Here is a 17,407-nt window from a genome sequence, read left to right as displayed (position 1 = left end):
ACAACCTCACCATGTATCATCGAATTTAAGTATCACGCATTTCCTTCTTTCAAAATGCGCTTCAAACGGTAAACTCAACACTCAGATCTGATCGTGGATTACATGGCTGGTTCTTCAATTTGTCCCGGATGCGTGCAACTTTCGCGGATGGACGATACATGATCGCGAAAGGGACGAGAGCACGTTGCCATCCGTTCGACTACAAACTGCTTATTGTTTTTAAACGTCCGCGTCGGCGTAACGGCGCGCGAGGCTGCAAAGAATGACAGAGGATGAGAACGGAGACGATAATAATAGCCGCGTGCGAGAGAACGGCACAGGCATCGGGTTTGCTTTCGCGGCCGCTACTCGCTCGCGCCGTTTTCTCGGCTCGCCTTTATGAAATATCCTCGCCATTCTTTCCAGCCTGACTCACCGGCACCGGGCTTCATTCATGAACGCAGCCGCGCGGAGAACAGTGATCCGTACTGTGCGGCCACGCCGCTTTAATTGCGCGTGTACACGCGGCCACGCGCGCGTGTCAGTAACGGATACACCGTTTTTATCGTGGCAACGAACCGATCTTCTGTCTTTGTATACACTCACGCGTGGTTGCCTCGGAAAATTTTCTAGAACGATCTTTTTAATCTATTTTTTATGCTACCATACTACGAATGGCATATGAACTGATACTTGTTGGAAAACATGTACAGTCCCGTACATAGGTATTAAGACATTTGCTGGCGTCGTACAGGACGTGACAGCTAACCTAGATTACCGGGCAAATGATTAATTGAACTGAATTTTGTACTAATGCAAGATAACGATGCAATGACAGTTTGTAAAAATGACGAATCGTGAATCTTATTGTTGATTTTCGGAAAGTGCAAAGCGATTAAGAAAAGTTTCAATTTTTCGGATAATCGACTTGAAATAGAAAATACAAAGAAGACGATTATTCGTTACACGACCATTTAGTAAAGAACAAATTTTCTTCTTTTTACGATTCAATTTAATAGTCTGAATTTCGAATTTTGTGTGAAAGGACCGCAAATGTACAATTTGGCTACATACTATATTATCGTCGTCGAATATTGGTTCTCGGTTCGCATGAAACATTTATATTTAAACGATGTTTGAATAGATATTGTTTAGATAGCGATACAAAAGTTACATAATTAACATCGAAATGTACTACTGTATCCGCTACTACCATTGCCGCTACCCTCGCTACTAGCCTGATTCAAATCTCTTGGATTTCCCTTTGATATCGAGAGTATTGTAAATATTGTTGTAAACCTCCTGAATACAGCATTGAAACAGAATGTCAAATAATTTACAAATATACCTAGAAATTGTAACATATTCGTCATTCATCGTTACGATACACAAGCGTTCGTAAGATAAATATAAATACGAATCGAAATATCGATCGATAAGAAAATCAAATTGTATTAGTTAATTCTATCGTAATTTTCTAACTTCTATGCGTATTTTCAGATTGATTTTTAATTTTTAATTTAATTTTAATTTGCTCGATAATGATAATGATAACAGTCTCGTCAAAGCGTTAATAAAATTTCGATACGTTTCATATAACATATTCGATATTGAGATGACAATTTTCTATCGTAAGTGCTCAAATACCTTCGTGTGCCAGCGTACGAATATCGGCTGAGGAAGGTTACATTTCTCACTAACCTTTCTAGTAGTCACTGTCTCCATCCTCCTGCAAGCGTATGCCACTATCTGGGATGCACGAGCATCACGGCCAGATAGATACAAGGTTACAAGAGAGCTGAGACTATCGAGATATTGCCGCCGCAGATTCCTTCGACATTCCCGGCCATATTCGCACGCTCAACGTCCTTATCGTGATTTCGAATCAGCGCGGGCGAGACGCCATTGTCTGCTGCCACTTTAAACGAAGAACAATTAGACGCGCTCGCGGAATCGAAACCTCGAAGAAGCAGGTTCTTTATGGTCTAAGACTTCGATACCAGTCGTTTGATACAGCTCGAGTGATCGCTCTGTGCTCGAGCATGAGAACGGATGCGGACCGAACAAAGGGTCCAGTCTCCGCTCGATCTGATTTTCTGTAAGCGTTACTCTGTGCCGCTGTTCGCTTCGCGTGTCGCGATTAAACGAGCTATTGAAGAAGGGGAATGCGTGTCGGCGAAACAATGATACGCATCCACTTTACAGGAGACGAGAAAACAGAGGTTCTTTGGTGGCACGTTGCTCGCAGAGTTAGTTTCTGCTTGAACGTTCTCCGGTATCGCCTTTGCCAGCTGAATCGACAAAGAGTGGAAGCAAAGAGAAGCAACTGTATGTCTGTGAATTTGTATTTACAATGCTTTGGATTAAAACTTCGTGGAAGTATAGAAATAAAGTACACGACAGGAATTCAAGCTTACAATCATGCTGTTCTCTTGATGTAATACAATTACTTTTGCTATGGTTAGTGATTTGGAAAAGTTCCTCGGAGAACTCTTACCAAAAATTTCTTATTCTGCCGATCCAGCATCGTACGTAGTCCAATTTCCAAACAAATTCTACGCGACAGTTTATGCCAGGCTTATCTCAAACCAACGCCAAAACACATTTTCTGCGATCGTTTATTAATTTCTGTTCGAACAAATTGCCGAAAGAATGTCGCTCCTAAACCCACACACCTTCACTTCACCTCGATCGATCCACATAATCCACTAACGTGAACAAAAATCCACTGCAATATAAGAAAGAAAAAACTACAGGAAACCCGCTCTTACAAGATACGTACATTCATGTAAATACTCTCTCGCCTAATTGCCCGGACGGAACACGCGCGACACCCGTGAACCGCTTCATTTTACTCCAATTAGTCGGCTCCGCTCCAGATTCCTCGGAGACTGGCCTCGGAGCACCTGGTCAACAGGTATCTTACGAAACTCCTGTCAATCAACCGTTGATCAAATATACGCTACTTCATTTGTCGCTGCACCACGCGGATCTCTGGCGCGCTAATCGGTCATCGACCTTCTAGAGTCTCTTAAACACCTCAACCAGTCTCCTTTCCGCCGTGGATAGCAACGACAATGCGGGCGGCCGCGGTTCGCCGGTTCCCGTTATTTGCTGCGTCGCGATGCACGCCCACGCGCGCTTCCATGCATATGCACGAGGCGGCGCGTGCACTCGCCTATTATGGCCGCGCGGAATACGCTTCGATTTCGATCGCCATCGGACACCTGTCACGCGTACTCGAGCGATCGCGTGGCTTTCTATTTATACGAGCGCGCGTTTACCGATGTGTGAGTTCGGTTGGCGAACGAGTCATCCTTGTAAAAAGTCTTTCAACCTCGCGAAGACAGTGGATGTAGACGCGCGCGCGAGCGCGTAGAGGGTGGAGACAACCACGATGAAACGATAGAGGGCCAAAGAAAAGCGTCCGACAAAGGTTACTATTTATAATCAACGGGACTCGCATCACCGGATGGGCCAGGCGGGGGTGCGCGAAGAAGAACCAGGCAGAAACGTCAGAAGAAGAACACGACGACGAACACGAAGGCGAAGAAGAAGAGGAGCCAAGGTGAAAAAGGAAGATACGGAACGATGCAGAGAGAAGCGACTGGTCACGCGCAGCAACTGCGATATATTAATAATGGGAGCAACAAAGCGACAAGGAAGAAGCATAAGGGACAGCAGGGGCAAAAGGAAGAGAAAAAGGAGAAGGGGGACGAACACCGTAGTCGCATCCTCTTCTATTCCCTTTGCTCTCTCGGTTCCTGTTCTAAATTCGTCGCAGGCCTCGTTGCAACCGTTTGGCTTAAGGCTAACGGTCCGTTCGCTCTCTTTCTTCCTCGCTTTCTCCCTGTAGCCCTCTTCGTATCTCCGTTACTCCTGAAGATTCCTCTAAACGCGTCTCCTTCTTCGTCTTGGGGATCGCGGGAGTCGGCGACTCTCATTCATGAGAAGAGCAGCGGAGGACGCTAGAGCACCGAGAGAATCCGGCGAAGGGACGCGGCAAAGCGGTGACCGAACAACGAGACAGAGACGCTAGAGCCGCGCGAGGAGGACCCGAGCAAGCGCGAAAGAGAGCGCCGGAAACGGTCGCGAGCCAATGTTCATTCACAAGCGGCCACGACTGCCGGCTGCCCGTCTTCTTGGTCCTCTTCTTCTTCTTCTACCGCTGCCACTGTCGCTTGCCTCTGCGTCCCGTATCGTTCTCCTCCATTTTTTTTTCTTCTCCTCTCTTCGTCCAACAGCGTCGTTGTCGTGCTCGTGGTCGTTGTTGGTCCTGGTCGTCGTCGTCGTCGTCGTCGTCGTAGTCGTCGTCGTCGTCGTCGTCGTCGTCGTCGTCGTCGACGTCCGGAGCAAAACGTGCCGACGCCGCGTCGTTGTCGTCGTCGTGCATAAATCTCGTCCTCTCTGTCACGTGGCTCGCGTCCCTTCTCGCTTCTACACCCACTACCAGAGGCCGGTAAATCCATGGAAAGGAGGATGCAATACACGTACGATACTCATTGTTCTTGTCTGCTCCCGCACTCGGGAGGCCGGTTACCGGAATAGAATGGTATCCCGCGCGGGTTAATACGGTGCAACGTATAACGATGACCCATCTCCTCCTCCGCGACGAAACGAATCGTCGTACGGACGAACATTTCAAATCCTCCGATGCATATGCAGTCTAAACACAAAACAACGAACTCACCGGTTTTGTTTCGATCGCACCGGGGAAATTTAGACCGCGTTTCCGCTTGTCTGATACTCAAGCGACAACTTTGTGTGGCATCTTGTCGCTTTATTGCGACGATAATATCGCCCCGGGGGAATGTCTTTGTCGTTGTAGGAGATGAAGAATAGCTGCTACTGAGAGGATTAAAATGGATTATGAAGGAACGCTTACTTGTTATTCCTATTGGTAGTTTGGTCGAGCGCGTCTTAATTTTGAAATCTGAAAGTTTGACTGCAGTTCACGTTTAAAGTTGCTTTTAATTTAAATAATTGTTAGCTGACACGATGCGTGTATTCGTATAACATGGTGTAGCAAAAATTGCGATAATTTCATGCAATATAGTACTTCAATTACATAGTTCTCATAAAAAATATCAGAGAACACAAATGTCATGTTTCTTTGACTTTTAATTATAAATTTCATATAACACGATTGTAAACAACAAGAAATCATTTAATTTTGAGAAACTTATTAGAAAAACGATTGTTATACTTGGATCTATCCGCTAACGCTGGATGTCTGACTAGAAACTGTACCTAATCTACTTACGATACAGTCTACCGTAACTCTCGACTCTTTCATAAATGTAGCGTAACTTATTTTCAAAACATGAATATATTCTTGGAAAATACGTTATATAATATCCGTTATATCACGAATAGTAACAAACCAACGTTTCATAGGAAGTAAAAAGAAAATCTATTTCCAAGCGTATCGCGATGAAACAGTCCAGCGAATATTGAGCATAATAAATAAGATAACCAACATAATATATATAATACATATAATTAACACTTCTTCCTATGGAAGCAACAATGATATAGATTTCCGCATGAAGCACATTCGTATCGTTTGCCAATCTTAATAAAACCTACAATTAGAAACCTTTCGTGCGTTCGAACCGAAAGACGTTCTAAGTCGTAGATCGGTTATCGTGGTATTGTTTTGTAATTAAGTTGGTACTGCTACTCGCTAAACGGCGATACTGCTGTTTTGATAATATTCCACAATAAGGAAACAGCCATGCCGCGATATAAATATAAGTGGAACAAACGGTGATTGTTCTTATGTTGCGATGCACCAGGAAACTCATATTTTCCGCAGTAAGCATGTCCACGTGGAACGATTCGCCGAACGGGACCAAATACGTTGCGAGATCGTTCGTGATTTTACGGCTCTCGCGTCAGGCGCTCAAACACAATTAAAATTTTTAATAGTTAATTAATCAGCGTTCCATGGCCGAGTCGATCTCGAAACACGGGGAAACACGTAATATACGCGAGTAGTCGGCTCCTCTTTCATCAGAAAACGCGTGTATACGCGTCTCGAGTGCGGCGTTCAGCGTTCTGAATCGAAATAACCTTCGCAAAACGATTCGAGGACCGCATTTTGGGGAGAGGCGTGCACGTAATGGCCCAAAGAAAAAAGCGCATCGCCGCGTTTTGTGGCCGTCGATAAAAAGGCTGCATCCGCGAAGTGGACGAACTTCGTTGCCTCGCGGTACACGTGTACGAGAGAGCGTGTACACGCGTGTAGGATGGCGCGCGCGCTCTTGAGCGTATGCGTGCACGTGTACGTGTCTGTTCTGTTTAGCTCACCGGTGGGGATGGTAAGGGGCGCAAGTCAAGGGTGCATTGGTGCGGAGGACGAGCAGCAGCCAAGAGAAGAGGGGGAGTGGGTTTTGCGGAGGACATGAAAGGGATGCGCGCCGACGCCATTCTCGTCCATTCCTCTCGCCGCGGTAGGAACAGCGAGGGTGGCACGGGGGGTGCGCGCTACGACCCTCATACAGTGCCAGCGTAAATGTGTACCTGTGCGTGCGCGATGAGGACGAGACAGGATATACTATGTGACACGGCCACGACGAAGGCAAATGCAACCGAGAGATCGAACGCGACTCGGCTGAAACTGAGCGGCGAGAACGAAGGAACCCTCGCCGGTTCGCTCGCTCTGACGCACGTAGGCTTTGAGTTGGCAGATTCTGTGGCCGCGTTTGAATCGTGGACTTCGCAGAATAGACGCGGGAACACGTAAAGTTTTTTCATTTTTTCTTCTCAGAGTAAGAAAGGATCAACTTAATGATATTGTTGATTGTCGATTTTTAGTGTAACCATAGATTTTCATAATCTTTCTTGATATTTCATTATTGTCTTCAGTATCGTCCTAAGTTGTATTAGAATCCTTTCCGCCTTTCCTACGTAGAGCAAACGAAAACTAAATCTCCACAGACTTTTTAAATAGTTTGAGGATTAAAGCGCTGTCTGGTTGCAAAACTGGATAGATTGCCAATTTTTAATTTGATATGTAAAATTTGTGTTCGACCAATTAAACCATTAAAGGGTACAAAAATCGTGTTGCAATAAATATCGACGATATCTTTGAATTTCTACAATATGGTCATCCATCTTATCTCTTTAATATCGTTAACAATATCAAAAACCCTCATAGCAAAATCACATAGCGAGGCTCCAGATTCACAAAATGGAGCAATGGCGCAACCGAACACCTGCAGAGATTTCTACCTGACCGAGCTGCAGGGAGCAGCGCCGGGCGGAGGTGGAAGAAACGATCCAGGGATGTGGGCGGACAGCTCGGCGACAACAATAAGCATTGTGATTTGCGCGGGTGTGCCTCGACTCTCATTGGTCGGCTTCCACCACCTCCACGGCTCTGTCGTAGGGCCGTCGCCGGCGGCCGGGGGTTGTGCCGCGACCGCCGCCTCCGACCGAAACAATAGACAATGCGCAGCACCGCCGCCGCCGCACCTGATCCGACGGGATTCGAGCGCCAGTCGAAACGCCGGTCGCGAGCCATTTCATTCGCCAACCCGGAAAATCGAAGGGGACTCGATTAATAGTCGTTTCCCAATGTCGAACCAGCTACATTTATTGGAGGCTGGGTTCGCAATGGGGTTGGAAGAAAGAGTTCATTGTAATCGAATGTTTCGGAATATGGAAGGTTCAAGGATGCACATTTGGTCGATTATAGAGAATTACGAGATTTAGCGAGGCAGTAAAAATTTACATTAATTTGTTTTATAATTTATGTACGACGCGCACCTACATAAATTTAAGAAGAAGCACCTAATTCTTCATACGTACAGGATATATCTGAAGTATTTGCTACAAAGCGATAACTCCTGGAGTCGCATTTAGAACCCTATCCTATAAACCACCTCGAGTACGTAAGTTACGTTTACCAAGTAGGATAAATAATGTTTGGACCTGTGTCAGGATCGCAAGCTCCGTTAAAAGACACGCGTTACGTCGCCGGCGATCACTGTCTTCGCGTGCCACGTGATACGCGTCGTTCTCTCCGCTTGCCCTATTCATTCGCCGGGAAAGGGAGGAGCGAGAGCTGCTAGGTACAAAGACGATGAAGAAAAAGATAGTCGAGAAGCTAAGAGCTGAGGCAACATCGAACACGGCAGCGCTACAGCGTACGCTGCCCATCCTCGGCGCTACTACTACGCCCAGCTTGGCGTCCGTGGCTCGTGTCCTCAGAAAGGGCTGGCAGAGGGTGGGAGATCTCGTTATACAGACTAGGGAAGGACAACGAACGGGGTAGGGGGGTCATACGGGAAAAGGGATATCGGCGGGCGTGCACAGGTGAACGGAGATCCTCGCGAAAACCCGACGACAACGAGCGTCGGCGCAACACGAAGACGACAACGGCAACGACCACTACGACGACGAAGCGTACGTCGACGACAGAGTGGCAGCGCAGAGAAGCCAGAAACGAAGGCGTAGACGAGGACGAGGACGAGGACGCGAACGAGGACGACGCTGACGGGTCGTGGCTGTGCCGCGGTGGTGGTAGTCTGGCAGTGCAGTGTCGGGCAGAACGCGCGCCTTCGCGTGGGTGTCAGAGGAAGAAGGCGGGACGTACGCCCGAAAAGGGGCGTGGCGGGCAAGAGAACCCGCCGCCGCCACCGCCGCCGCGGCCGCGCGTCGGCCCGTCCGCTGCCGAGCGACCGCGATACGAAACGAACGGCCACCGGTGCGACAGAGAAAGGGAAAACCGCTGAAACGAGAAAGAACTAACGAACGTGCCACGCGACGAACAGAGACGACTTGATTCGCGTCGACTAGCGATCGTAGTAGCGTAGAAGAAGGAAGGGGCAGTAACGGCGGAGTGCGAGCAAGCGCGACGAAGAGGAGGCGAGGCGGGTAACAAAAGCAAAAGGAAGAGGGAGCGAGCGCGGGAGATCGAGAGAAAAGACGAACACAGGGAGAACAGTAGCGGGGAGGCGAGAGTGGCGCAGCGCGGGCGCCGAAGCGGCGCGGAGTGGCGCGGAGTGGCGCGGCGCGCCGCGCCGGCCGCCACCAGGCAGCGCCTCCGAATCTCATCCCGTTCGGTCCTCGGGGGCTTCAGTCAGTCAGCCGACGCTCCGAGACGCGGTGATTATTCCCATTGTATGCCCGCTGCTCGAGGGGGGGTTTCTTCCACCACTGACTCTCGTTTCCTCTCTCGCTCTCTCGCCCTCGCGGCCTACTGCTGCTACCGCTACCGCTACTGCTGTTGGCTGCTGTTCTGCTGCTCACCGTTGTCTACGTCGTCGTCGACGCGTTTCAGAGCAGCGCGTTCTCGCGCGTTGCAGGCATCCGCGATAGTGTCGAAAACCGGGAAACGGAGCGTCGGTGTCGATCGTAAATTCGCTCTCGATCCGCGACCAACAGTCGTTCTTAATCTTCTTACTTGTTCTTCTTCCGCTTCTCCTCGTCTTCTTCTGTTGGACAAGGGAAGATCCGGGCCAAAGACACGCGGATCAACCGGATTTCCAGCCGTGCGTGCGTATGTGCGCGCGCGCGCGCTCCCTCCGGAGCTACATCGATCTTCCTGTCTTCCTGCGAGTGAGAGATAGATCGGCTGTTACGTCGCGACGGAACCTCAGCCGTCACCAAGAACCATGACGTAAATACGTGTTTGGGACCAGCCGGCGTTTACGGTCGTCCGAAGACTGGAGTACTCTGCGTACGCAAGAATTCTTACCGGTTATACGTGGCCGACTAGTGAAACGATTATTCTCCGACTTCGCCGCATTGAGTGCTGTTTGACGTCCGATCTGTCGATCCGCGGCACAGCCGACACATGCTCGTCTCTGCAGCCTCGGATCGTTGGTTCTCGTTCAAGTGCCGGTTCTGTGCGGGGGTGTAAAGTATACGTATATATTTTGTAATTACGTGACAAGTGCCACGAAGACGTCGAAGGGTAGTCGAAGCTACCAGCGCGCGAGCAGGATGATATGAGCACGCTTGGCAGGTGAGTGAGACGCACGAGCACGTGACCGCGTTGCGAGAACGATACCGGTGTACCGGCGACGGTGTGTATAGTCGTTGCTTCTGTCACTTCCCTTTCTCACTTTCGATACCAATTAACAACCGCCTTTTCAAAATTTATCAGATTGTCATCTACGTATACTCGCTCTCTTTGTCAGCCACTCTTCGGTTTCAAATTAATGCCACATTGCCTACGATCGTTTGGAGCATTATTTACAAATTATTCCAAATGTGTGCGTACTCTCCCTGGAGCACGCCGCTCAGCGTAATCTGTCCAATACTCGAACGATAACGGTAGTGGGGCGCGTGTGTGCGTGGCCAGCGTGTGTTCCTGCCAGACAGCCCGTGTGCACACGCAGGGCCATGTGTTCCCGGCGAAAGAGGAGATCGACAGCGAGAGAGAATTGGGAATACGAAGAAGGGTGGCCGAGAAAGAGAGGGAATCGTGCATCGCATCTGACCCAGTGACCCTCCCTTGACTGTGCCTGTTTCTACCGTTTCCCCTTAATGCCGCTACCCTCTTCTTTTGGTTTCTCCGGCTCCTTCCTGCTCTCTATCGTCGTCGTCGTCGTCGTTGTCGTAGCCTGTATCCTACGCGACCCTCCCAAAAATCTCGAGCGATTTCGTCTTTCCTTCTCGGTCGACCACTTGACGCACTCTACAAATCCTCTGTCTCTGCGTTCAACGTGTCTGAACATCTTGTCAAAAGGGGACAGCGAATGATCCCTGGGAAATAAAGTCGACTTCTTCTCTGGAACGTGACCGGCCTTGCTTATTCTGCATCTTAGGAGAAAAACAAAGAGAAAAACGATTCTTTTGCATGGAATAGAGACACGAGTGTCGATGGAATGATTATCACGGTGACAGATATTTAAACGCATTCGAGAAGTGCAGGATTTTCACGGCAGATTTTAAGTTTGCTGTTTCTAATCGTCGAGTGTCATCTCGTGGAAAGCTTCGTTTCAATTTTCCATCTTCCGGTTCATGGATAGGCAGACTGTAATACGCTCGAGATCGAAAGTACGCGGCCTGAAAACGTGCAACGTGCGAGCTTGCCCCGCGTCGACATCAAAGGGTAAAGTCGCTGGTTTGCATAAACAGCTAAACCGGAGCGCGAGGGGACGTCGATGGGAGCAGGATAAATCTTTCATCGTGTCCTTAATTAAAATCGGTGTAATGGTATTTTTATTGTAGAACCACTCGGGCTACCCTTTGCGTTTGATCGAGTTTCATGACAAACTCACCGTCGAATGGAAACTATTTTCCGATGTTTGATGATTTTGGTATCTTCAAACGTGTCAATGCTTTTGATACGTTAACCATGCCCGTGAATAATAATCCATGAAACAAAGTGTTTGTGAATTATTATCGAGGTTCCATAAATACCACGAAAATCCACGTAGTAATATTTTTATCGGGCTACGATTAAACTTATGTGTTGGATCACGTTTCTGAACGAGTAGATACATCCCCAATTCCGAGCGCAACTCTTTTTGTCACTTGATGATATTAATATATCGATAATCATTGTTACGAATAATAAATCGCGAAACAAGATACGCGAATTATTCCCGGGGCTCCGTAAATATCATGAAATTTCGCGTAGACAACAGACAGGCGTTTGCACAAGCACGAAACTAACATAGGATGCTACAGCGTCGCGAGGTTAGTTGGGCTGACTATCATCCCAAAATAAAACGCGACTGTCAATGTTGCATTGTGTCTACTGAACAGTTGAACACAATATCCGTGGTTGTGTCAAGTAGAGACAAAATTCCGAGAATCAAGCAACATCTCGCTACTCTATCTATCTACTCCCACAGCCTCTACGCTCGTGTGTAGTGATATTAGAATAGAGATGTGGACGAAGTATATCTCGTGCAACGTACACAACGTAAGGAAGCACGAAACAAAAAAGTTTCCAGCACCAAGAACATCCGAAACGGAGCTTCGGGGAACGAGTTATTGGACGTGTCTTACACACCGTAAAATTACTACTGTCGTGCCACTAACTCCTAGCGTTCTTCGTATGGCCCCGTGCAACAATCGCTTTCTTGCGAGAATTCGGCTATTAAAAGGTTTGTTTGGTCTTTGCGAAAGTTGAAAGAGATTAGACGCGATCCGGGATTCATGCGTAATATACATATTGTTTGGATATAAGATTGGAATAGAGGGAGAGAATTATTGTTATTGAGTCTTTGTGTTATTTGATTAGACGTGTAACAGTTGCGCAGTCTACTTATAGAGATGTCGGTTCGCTGATTTAGATATTGAACAGATGCTAGAGTATAGAGGAAGCCGATGAAATTAAGTGGAATTCGAGTTAGGTGTGGGATTTATCGATTGGAAAATTCAGGTGGGACAGTGGTTGACATGTAAAATTTGACAAGTGACAGAGATTGGTTAGCGTTTAGATGAAATCTGAAAATAGCTAGAAATTGATACGAATATACCTAACTAAACAGTACGAAATAAATGTTGCTCGTTCTGCGATACTGTGATTAATTAGGAAACTTAAGGATCATAATTATTTTGATCACAATCGCCAAACTTGATACTGGTGTATTTTCGTACATTATACGATATATTAAATTATATATTTAACACACGAAGTGGTTAAACGATAAAAGTAAAAATAAATAGAATTAGTTATCTTAACGCGGGAGTGTCTTTCATCCTATGACAGTTTTTATTCAAGAACAATCATTGAACAATTCTAACATTCTAAAAACTTACCTTTTAAAATCAAAGAAGAATTTTCAAAATTAAATCTCTTCTTAATTTCTTCTTCAAACTTTCAGTTTTCTTTCACGCAAAATGTTTCTATTCCGCTGTGATTTATCGCGACACTATACCCTCGCGTTTTACAGTCATCTTCTCTTGGCTCCAATCTGACAGCTTCGACAATCGAAACCGTACAAAACAGAACAAAGAACAAACTACAAGAGCCTCTGAATAATTGAATTCCAGCAAAATCCTGCACTATTCTACGATATTTAGTTTTATCGATCACTCTGAAGCGTCTTAATAATCAATTAGCCAGGTTTCCGAGCAAAGCTCTGTTACCCTCTCCGAGAATAATCCGCGGATTCTAGGTGCGCACTGCCGAGCGTACGCCACGGTTCACGCCAAAAATACCGAATAATCTCGAGAGGAGCGTGATAATTAACAGCGAACGCATGGTGTCGAGGAGCGTTCGTGCAAAACGCCTCGTGCACGCATTGTTGCACGCGCGTTGCATAATTAGGATGTACCGATCGATAGCCAAGCGAAAATGAAGGTGAAAATGAAAAACCCAATCTATCTATACGAATCTCCGCTTTGTCTGTATTTCTCCATTATTCATTGTATTCTACGATATCGACTTTATCGAATCTTGCAAAAGGCTCCGTAGATATCGGTTTATTAGTCCCTGACGAATGAAAGCGTCTCTGGTAGACGATCGAAGAGGTCGAAATAAATGATTTCGATTCCTAATTAGGTCAACATCGGTTTCTGTTGCACTAACTCGAACTCGCTCGAAGGAAGGGTAACAGACGAAGGAGATGGTATCGGAGGAAGCAAAACGGAGTCATGAAAGATCAGTCCTTTTCTGCGTGCTCGTCTGCAAAGATTCGCAAAGATGCAAAGTGTCTTCAGACACGATACATCATATGTATCTGCTTTCCGATTCTGTCGTTTTTTCTATCCGTTCATCGGACTGAATGAAAAAAAAATGCAGAAGGAAAAGGAAAAACAGAAGATAAAGGGAGGAGAAGAAGGCGAAAAAAAACAAAGGCCGGAAGTAAAAAAAAGTGCATGTGAAAAAAAGAATATAGGCGCGTTTCTTTACGTAACGCCGCGTTCACAGCAAGTGCGTTCGTTTCTGCATTTTTCCGCGTCGTTCACCAGAGTAAAAAGGCGGGAAAAAATGCGAATGGAAGAGATCAAATGACTACACAGAGACAGACTTTGTTATCGAAACGTTTCTATATCTCTATCCATATTCATCGACCGCCTTTACATTTGTATGACCTCTCAGCGCGCGCCACGCGTAATAAATGCCCGCGTTGCATGGATTATTAGGCCCGGCAGCCTCTTTCTCTCACTGGATATATTATACCTCTGATCAATGACCAGAAACAAGATACCTGTGTGCACGTACGCTTTTGCTGGCCGCGGTAAATAAAATGATGATAACGATGCTGTAAAAACCGCGACTCTAATCGGCTGCGTAATGTTGCAATGGCCACGCGTTTTAGTTTGTCGCGTTCGAAACACTTGAATATCAGTTACGAAGATACGTGAAACGTATAAAAGCCATCTCGTTCATTTTTTTAATTATTTTTCGTTTCGTTTCAAAATATTGCGTGCCTTGATAATGCTTTATAAGAACCATAATCTAATCTCCAACCGCTTACATAATATTAGAATGGCATTATCTTGCGTTCCTCTCAGATACGATTCTTCGAGACGTACACGTAATGTCGAGACTTCCAATAAATTATCGTGCCGTTTAGATTTCCTTTCGAAAACGTAGAACTGAATTTTCTTCGATTATTATTACACTATGGATGTTTATCCATATTCATATTTTCGCGAACGTTTGGCTCGTAACTTGTAAAATGTATTTGTTTTATTGTAATAAGAAACTTGTTATTATTATATTATGTTATTGTTATTATATATTGTTATAAAAGAGAATTTAATGGTATTGACAGTCTGTAACAATTGTAAGAGATTTTTGTGTATCTACGTCTGAAATATAGAGCATACGTGATTGGACAATGCTTCGCAAGAAGTACGATTTAATTGACAATTAGTCTCGTGCTGTAATAATATTAATTAGTCTTGCTCTCAAGAATATGCTTATAATTCATTAACGTAACTATAGTTAGCGACTAGAATCGTCTTCGTTCTGTTTGACTTCGAGAAATAGTAGCTTCTTTCCAACTGTAATATCTACGTCTGAAGCACACAAGGGGCCGAGATAAGAACGAGACAAAGGATTTAAAGCATTTATAGCGAGGACACTGATAATTGGAAACTGGATTTGAAAATTGGCAGTACATTTGAAAATGACGAATATAGTATACTTATTTAGAAAAAATCACGATTATTCAGAGTTTCCAGAAAGAACGTAACTCGCATCTTTGTAAAATGTCGGCGTATAATTTTGGTGCTCGTATTTAGTAATACAAAATAAAATATAAGCTTAGTTTCGTTTAAGCGGTTTCATAAACTGCGCATCAAAGATCGCTGAATGCATTACGGTCGAACAAATTTGAATTGCAAAAATCATGTAGGTCATATACTTTGACTTTCGTCTGTAACTTAAAAGTACGTATTATTCTAGTTTTTTTCCTCAATGCGTAACGTAAAGAGTATAATTATACCGATAATTGACAATAATACAACAATCTAATCGCAGATTAGTTGTGTGACGCAATGATTCTGATATTTAAATCTGCTGTATAACGTTTTCAAACTTAAAACTCCATTTTCTTGTCCATTTAATTTAACATGTCATCTATCAGTATAATAACTTTGCAACCAGAGTAGCTACAATGTCCACCGATAAGATCGATTATTATTTCTTAACTTCATATTTGCGTTTAAATTATGTTGCAGCCTATGATTAGATAAATACCGTACAGTATTGTCAAATTTTCTACTATTTATCTGCGTGATAGCTCTTTAGAAGATGACAGACTAACAATCCGAAATCATATCTCTTTGACGTTTTCTTTTTTCCTTCGATATCAATACATTGTCAATTATTCGAATTGTTTGTCTTCGTATTTGTAGAAACAAGTGTAAAAAAGTTAAATAAAGTTTCATGCGTTCGGCATGAAACGCGAAGACAAAGTTCATCGTATCTAACCATAAACGTTATGAAACGAAATTTCTTACAATGATATATTACTTGTAACAAACGTTACAATGTGGTAGATTACGTGGAATATCTGCGATGTTGAAGTGACGAATGTTTATTTTCAAGTAGATGATTTTTCTGTTAAAAAGATAAAACAAACTGAAGCACAGCAAATAGGAATATTTCTAAGTTTCGCATTACACGTCGTTATAACGTTATAGGACAATTAAAATCTACTATACTTCATGAAGTACCACTTAAACTATCTATGCCAAAGCTTTAAAAATGTATAGTACAATTGATATCAGCAATTGACGAACTATCGATCCTTATTCCAATAAGCTCCAACACTCACGAAAAAACTTAGTTGATGAAACAAGAAGCGAAACTCGAGAAATCATTTTATTTGGCGTGAAATACGTGGACGGGTCTATAATTACGTGTGACACGTCGCGTCGGTCCATACGAATTCAGAAACGTATGCATCGTCTTCACAATGTTTCTCGCGCGGTTGCGTCACTACGAGGCGGACAAAACGTGCGCGCGCGCTATCCCCGAAGTGTCAAAACGTGCGAGCGCGGCCACACTCTTCGTGTATATCTTCGTCATTGGCGAAAGAAAAAAAGTCACGATAACGTGGTCCAGGCAGTATCAACGAAAAGAACACACGAACCGTTGTTGCGCAACCGGCGACTAACAATATGTATAAACACTATACAACGGCAGAGCGTATCTCTCGCGATGATGCTCGCGCGAGCATGAAAATATATTCGTGAGATAAGAGGTATTCTTGTCGAGGGAAGAAGTTTAGGAAAATGAAAGAGATTTTATGGGTCAACGGGGGATAATTGTTGAGAATTTCTTGTCGCGTGGCTTAATGTGTATGGTGCTCGAAAAATAGATTAAATTTCGAAAAAATGTTCTACTTTATTCGAATTTTTCGACTGCGTCGAACCTAATATGATCCACAGCGATGAATGCCTAATACATTGATGAACAGCGTACGGGCAATCGAAACTTTGCATTAATTCGCACGCCATTTTTTCGCAGATGCTCGTTAATGAATAACCAAGTAGATAATCGAATGATCGTTTTACGTGATATCCTTTTAATCTGAAAACGATATATGTTGGAATGAAAGAAGATACATATACGTGAATGATAATTAGATCTGATAGCGCGTTTGATATTGACATTATGTATGTATCTTGGATAATTATAGAACATATTAATTACAAATTATTTCCTATGAGTTATTGTTTGTTGCTTAAATTGGTTTCCATTTAAATAAATTGTATGCTATTAAAAATTCGAAATTCTGATTCTTGTTTAAATTACAATTTCAGACGATTTTTCTAATCTGATTTCCGTATGATACTTCTCGGCTTAATATGGAAATATAAAATGGTATAAAAATTCTCAGAATATCTATGAGATAACATTTCCAACCTTCAACTTTTCAAAGCCTTTATTTTTTCATAAAAAGTGCAACATTAGTCAAGAATAAAAATGATGTCACATAGTGCAAGCCAATCTAATATAGTCTCTTATATTAACCTGTATTTCTATTACTTCACAGAC

General features: G+C 44.4%; 1 protein-coding gene across 5 annotated transcripts in view; it reads left to right on the top strand.

Annotated features, from left to right (window-relative positions):
• Sox102F (transcription factor Sox102F) overlaps window positions 1-17,407 on the top strand; it is a 205,876-nt gene that overhangs the window by 117,236 nt on the left and 71,233 nt on the right. Inside the window, exon 1 of one of the 5 annotated variants that reach the window (XM_033345227.2) lies at window positions 9,072-9,955. The exons of the other annotated variants lie outside the window; for them this stretch is intronic. Coding sequence (XP_033201118.2) covers window positions 9,939-9,955 — 17 coding nt within the window. The 5' untranslated portion in view covers window positions 9,072-9,938. Of the gene's footprint in view, window positions 1-9,071; window positions 9,956-17,407 lie in introns of those variants that run through there. 5 annotated transcript variants of the gene reach the window in all.

Source organism: Bombus vancouverensis, chromosome 2, assembly GCF_051014615.1.
Source record: "Bombus vancouverensis nearcticus chromosome 2, iyBomVanc1_principal, whole genome shotgun sequence".
NCBI lineage: Eukaryota > Metazoa > Arthropoda > Insecta > Hymenoptera > Apidae > Bombus > Bombus vancouverensis.
This window is presented reverse-complemented; position numbering and strand designations above follow the sequence as displayed.